Here is a 6,000-nt window from a genome sequence, read left to right as displayed (position 1 = left end):
GACCTCAGTCCTTACACTGCCGCTCTCAGGCACCTCTCTTATCAGATGACAGTTTCTAAGCTCCCTGGCCTTTCCTTTTCACTTGAGAGGGCACGGGTCCAGGTGGTTGGGGGTTTAGGGTTGGATTAGGAAAGTCTCAAGGAGTTTCCAGACTCTCCAGGGCTTCCCAGAACCTTATCAACATTTTGACCTTTTTTTTTTTTTTTTTTTTTTTTTTTTTTGCTATTTCTTGGGCCGCTCCCGCGGCATATGGACGTTCCCAGGCTAGGGGTTGAATCGGAGCTGTAGCCACCGGCCTACGCCAGAGCCACAGCAACGCGGGATCCGAGCCGCGTCTGCAGCCTACACCACAGCTCACGGCAACGCCGGATCGTTAACCCACTGAGCAAGGGCAGGGACCGAACCCGCAACCTCATGGTTCCTAGTCGGATTCGTTAACCACTGCGCCACGATGGGAACTCCCTTATCAACATTTTGAACTAGAGATTTCAAGCTGGTGGCCCATGGGTCGAATATGAGTGTTGAGTTTGGCTAGCACTGGATTTTTCAAAACTGTGAATTTTAGTGCCTATAGGCAGGGCGTATATTCTCTGATTTGCCAGTGTCCCCACCGCTCCCTATTGTCTAGCACCTCTACTTAACTTATTTTCATTGCCTCTCATTACCAAGGCATTTGAATTTGTGACCCATGCACCCCTGTCCCAGAAAAACTTCTCCCCACCGCCTGAGGTCTCTGTGAACACCCAGTCCAGGGGTCTCCAAGAAAAGGACCCGTGGGACTTCGGCCTTTAAAAGGGCATTCAGACTGCCAGGCACGACCCTCCCTGGATACCCCTAGCCTCTGTGGCCCCGACCTTGAGATCTGGACATTCTCCAGGCCTTGCTCTCCTTGCCCTCTGCTTTCCTTGCCCTCTGCTTTCCTCAACTCTCATGGGCGACAGGTCTCTGTGGGACACAGGTGTAACAGGGAGCTGGCTGGGGGGAAGGCAGATCTGGGGGAGACACGAGGATGAGGCAGATGAAACAGGGGACCAAGAAAGCCTTCCTTGTTGGGGAGCCCCCTGCTGGGGAGGGGCGGAGGTCTGTGCTGTCCAACGGGGTGATAGTTACAAGGCACATGGTACATCAGTGCACAGGGGTGCGTTGCTTGGAGAGGTTTGGGGGGCATGGTCAGCAGCCCGGGGCACCGTTCCAGAACTGGGAGACAGAAGTCAGCCTTGGGAACGGGGACATGGTCTCCTAGGGTAGAGATGCTGAGGGCAGGGCGAGGCCTCACCTATTTGGTACCTAGAGCATCCTGTTCTCTTCTATCCCTGGCAGAATTAAGATGGACCCAACCACCTCTCCTCCCCAGGAAAAGCCTAACTCTGCCACGGACTTCCTGTGTGATCTTGGGCAAGTCCCTGGCCCTCTCTGGGCCTCCATTTCTTCTCGATAATAGATGTGGAGGGCAGGTGGCTTCGGGGACCCCAAGGGCCCCTCTGGGCTGTGGTTCTAGAACCTTATCTCACTGCAAGGACCTGGTGGGGTGCGGCCAGGCTAGGGTAGGGGACAGGAGGCGGGGACCCAGGGTGTCCAACGCTGGCAGGGAAGAGAGACTGGCTGAGGTAGATTGTGTCACAGAATGGAAAATAAAGCAGCTCAAATGGGATGGTGACCCTCCCCCACGGACTCTTCCATGCTGGTGAAGCGAGGGGACCAGCAGGAACAAGATGAAGTGGGGGACAGGCTCGCGGAGAGAGGCTGGAAGGGCGGGCATCCTGAGCTCCAAGGTGTGGAGGGAGGGAAGTGTCCTTAAGGGGCTGAGCTCTTCCCCGAGGCTGAGAAGCAGAAGGTGCCTGCAGCCCTCTCCTTGGGCCCCTTGACGGTGACCGTTTCTGGTGCTCAGAGGTCCTTGCAGGCAGAGGCTCTTAGGGAAGGTTGGGTGGGACTGAGATGGGGGGGTGGGGGCGGAATAAGGTCCAAAAATGTGGCCGTGGCTCCCCTGTGAGCCTCAAGCCACGCCTCAGCACTACCAGCCCTTCCTACTGCAGCTCCCATTGCTTCTAGGAGGTGTGGGAGTAGGGCAGCCAGATGGTCCGTTCTAGAACCCTGGGGAGTAAAATAACTTGCCAAGGCGGACCCTCACGTCACCTCTCGGAGCGTGTGTCCTCCTCTGTAAAGATAGGTTGGTGACACCTCTCTTGCGGGGATGTTGCTGGCAGGAGAGAGTTTGAGTGAAACAACACAAGGTGAAAACTCCTGGCTCCGTCCACCCAGGAGAAACGGTCAGTTGGATTCAGGTCCACATCCTCAGTGCTCCATCTCACAAAGGGCCAAGGGATTTGGTCGCTGAGGACAGATGGACAGAGAAGAAGGAGGGTGGGGGAACCCACCAGAAAGAGTCTGGGTCAGCTTTGGGCTTCCCCGGCTCCCCCATCACCTTGAGGCCCAGTTCCTGAGGCATCTTGGGGATCATGAAAGTAGAAGAAAGAAAGAAGGGAAAGCACTTGTTGTGTGTTGATGGGAGGGAGAACACACCATCTCGGCCTGGGCGGGTGTCTGTGCCGTCACCTGTGGTGACGGGGGAGATGACTTGTGTCACGGGTGTGATGTGTGCTTGTGTGTGTGTATCGGTGCAGGTGCAGTCTTGCCTTCTCTGCCTTTGGAATCACCCTGGACCCTGAGTGTGGCCCTCTCCCAGAATCCTCAGCAAATCCAATGTCGCCCATCACTATCTGATGGGAGAGCAAGGAATCTAGGACCTTGTGAGACCAGCTGCCACTCTGGGCCTGTTTCATCTGTAACCCAAGGGAGGCGGAACCAGAAAGGGCTGCATGTCCCTCTAATTTGCATATTCTAGGATTCTCATGCCCTCCTCACCCCAGCCCAGGTTTGCCTCGGTCCTTAACATCACCTGCTGCGCCCCTGAAGTGAATGCGCCTTGGTAGGCACACGGGAGGGGAAGACTTTGGGGGGCGGGGTCTCAAGCTTTGCCTAGAGGCTCTGCCCCTTGCCCCTAGAACTGCTACTTCTCTGCTCCCATACCCCACCCCACCCTCCGCTATCCAGGACTGGCTGTCCCGGGTGGAGAGAAGGGGCGCTGGGTGAGTGGTCCCAAGGACACCCTGGGATGCTCAGGCCATGGGAATGAACCACAGGTCCTGGAGGGTCGTCAGATCTGAGGCAAAATAAGTTACTTTTACAGCTGCCACCCCAGGGAGCTGCATTTACAAGGTGGCTAAGAGCCAAGATTCATGTCATGTCCCCAGAGCTAATTTTTTTCCAGCTAGAAACCAGTTGGTAGTTGAAATATCTCTGAGTTTCTAAGGACAATCTCTTCTTGGGAAGATGGCTGTGGACCAAGGTGGACAGAGACAGAGAACTCATATAAACCCCAGAAGTCTAGAACTGCAGTGCCCATCCCGAGAACATTCCAATCCCACAGGGTTCTAGAGCCTGAAGCCCCAGCACCATGGCAGGAGCTGGAACCCCCCAGGGTAGAGAAGCAGGGGCCAGTGCCTTTGGTCTTTGTAAAAGAATCCAGATTGGAGTGACTCCCCAGGACATTTGATCAGCTTTGTGTCCTAGAACTTAATCTAGAACTAAGAATGTCTCTCTAGAAACCGTTCCTCTGCTAAATGTACCAGAATTGCATCTATGATCAAGCCCAGGCAGTCTCTTCCTAGACACTTAATCTGTTGTGTTCAAGACCTTTATCTGGAAGACATGTTCTAGATGCTCACCTAGAACAAAGAATGGCTCCTTGAGACATTTCACCAGAGGTGTCTGGAACCTCATCCGTAACAGAGCCCAAAACAAAGGGTGTCTCTTGAGGAACGTTCTCCATGCTCCAGATCGAGGTTCCCCTCCCCCAAATCTGCCAACCCTTCATGCCTCTGCCAGCCTGGACCCCTCCAATGTCTCAGGATTCTTCCTCCTTCCAGCTCCAGCACTGTCAGCCCCCCACCCCCAACTCCCCACCCCACCCCAACTCCCTCCACTAATTCCCCTCTGGCCCAGGCTCCAAGACCTTGGACGCCACAGGAGGTGTACCAGCCTTGCCCACCAAATGCTCCCACCTCACCCCACGTCTTCCATGGCCTCCTCCATCCTTTTCAGAGGCAGCCCACGCCTACACCCCCTAAGGAGCGTAGGGCCTAGGTCATGAACCCCCTTCTTTGGTGGTCCACCAAGTGGGCAACTCCAGGCAGGGGAGAGGGCATGAGGCCCCCGGCACCAGCCATGATACGGAGGCCTCCATGAAAGCAGGGCAGCTCACAAGGAGCATAGCACCAGTTGGTTCCCTGGGCCCTGGTTCAGAGGAGTTTAGGAAATGGGCCACAGGGCTGAAAACAGAGCCAAGGGCTGGGGCCTCTACAAGGCTGCTGCCTCCCACGAAAGAAGCCAAAGGTGGGGCCACTCTACCCTTGGACCAACAGATCCACTCCCCCTCAGCCTATTGGCCCTGAAATCCTGGGCTCAACACTGTGGTCGATGTGGGGTCAGCCAAAGCTCATCCCTTCTGGGGGGGATACTGTGGCCTACACCGTGGTCTCATACTCCAGCAGCTCCTGGGCGGTGCCTATGCTCCGGTACTGCAACCGGGGCGTCGTGGGCGAGGAGTACTCCAGCGCCAGAATGGTCTTCCGGAGCCGGCGGTCAATAAAATGAGCATCCCAGGCGGGGTACTTCTTACGAGGCAGGTCAATCCGAATGACAGGCCCCTCTGTCCGCGAGGTGCGGGCCACGGGTGTGGGAGGCAAGCCCGGCCGCACCTGGAAGACAGGTGGCGTGGGGGTCCCCGCACGCTCGCCTCCCACTGAGACCCCATCCCGCTCAGCGCCTGTAGTCCTGGGCAGGGACCTGGGGGGACTGGTGACAGCGTCGGCGGGTGGGCCGCAGGGTCCTGGGGACTCAGGGCAGATGCAGCCAGGCGTCTGCGGACCCAGCATGGGCCCATTGGGGTGCAGGAGGCAGTAGTAGACGCACATGAAGAATATGCCCAGTGCGAAGCTGGAGGCCACCACGCAGACCAGAATGAGCGAGTGGAAGTCGGTGGAGAAGTTGCGGCTGGAGTACCAGAAGCCGGTGAGCGCGGCGTTCTCCAGCAGGACGATGCAGTAGTAGAGGGTCATGCGGCGGCGGCTGCGGCCCTCCTTGACGTTGAACCAGCAGAAGACGTAGATGATGCCCACCACCATGTTGTAGATGATCTCCTCCCACTTGGACATGCAGAAGTCCGTCTCCCCCTGGATGACCCAGAAGGTCATGACACACCAGTGGGCCACAATGAAGATGCCAAAGTAGAGCTTGTAGACGCTGGCGAAGAGAGCGAAGGCCAGACTGCGGGCCGCGATGGCGAACAGGTGCCACAGCACCTGGGCCACGGCGCCCTTGTAGGACAGGGGCCGCTTGTCATCCCGGGAGTCTCGCAGCACCTTCTGGTAGGAGGCCAGCGTCCAGGCCAGGGACACGAGCGAGGCGGAAGTGGAGAGGGCTGCAGAGACAGGGTGGGGGCGGGGTGGGCTGGGTTAGGGGTGGGTCTGGGTTGGGGTCTGGGGAGAGGGGGAGGGTTCCGGGTCAGGAGCTGGGTTCTGTGGAGGTGTGAGGGAAGGGTCTACGCATCAAGAGGGGGGTGGGGAGGGTCTGAGTGGGTGGTCTTCACAGGCACTGGGCGGGGGTGAGAGTGGACAGGGTTGGGCGCTTCTACAGGGCTGGGAGCATGAAGGGAGGGGGAAGGTGGGTGATTTTGGTCTCCGTTTGAGGGTCAGGTCCAGTCTCTAGTATGGGGCTGTTAGGGTTCCGGGGTCTCGGTGGGAGGGTGGGAAAATAAGGTCCAGGACTCTGGGAGTGAAAAAGGAGGCGAAGAGAGGGGTCACGATGAGGGCGGAGAGGAGCCAGAGGGGACTGTTAGAGGCTATAGGCCACCAGCATGAGGCCGGGGTGTGGAGAGGGCTGTCCAAGCTGAGCACAGCTAAGGGCGTGGCAAGAAAATTCCTGGTGGGAAGTTTCAACAGG

The 6,000-nt window shown here is 57.5% G+C and overlaps 1 protein-coding gene across 1 annotated transcript in view; it reads right to left on the bottom strand.

The window, feature by feature from the left end:
* XKR7 (XK related 7) overlaps window positions 229–6,000 on the bottom strand; it is a 30,314-nt gene continuing 24,542 nt past the window's right edge. Inside the window, exon 3 of the mRNA XM_003483935.4 lies at window positions 229–5,479. Within this exon, the coding sequence (XP_003483983.2) occupies window positions 4,524–5,479 (956 nt within the window). The 3' untranslated portion in view covers window positions 229–4,523. The remainder of the gene's footprint in view (window positions 5,480–6,000) is intronic.

Source organism: Sus scrofa, chromosome 17, assembly GCF_000003025.6.
Source record: "Sus scrofa isolate TJ Tabasco breed Duroc chromosome 17, Sscrofa11.1, whole genome shotgun sequence".
Classification (NCBI taxonomy): Eukaryota; Metazoa; Chordata; class Mammalia; order Artiodactyla; family Suidae; genus Sus; species Sus scrofa.
The sequence above is the reverse complement of the archived record's forward strand: the minus strand, read 5'-3'. Positions and strand labels throughout refer to the sequence as shown.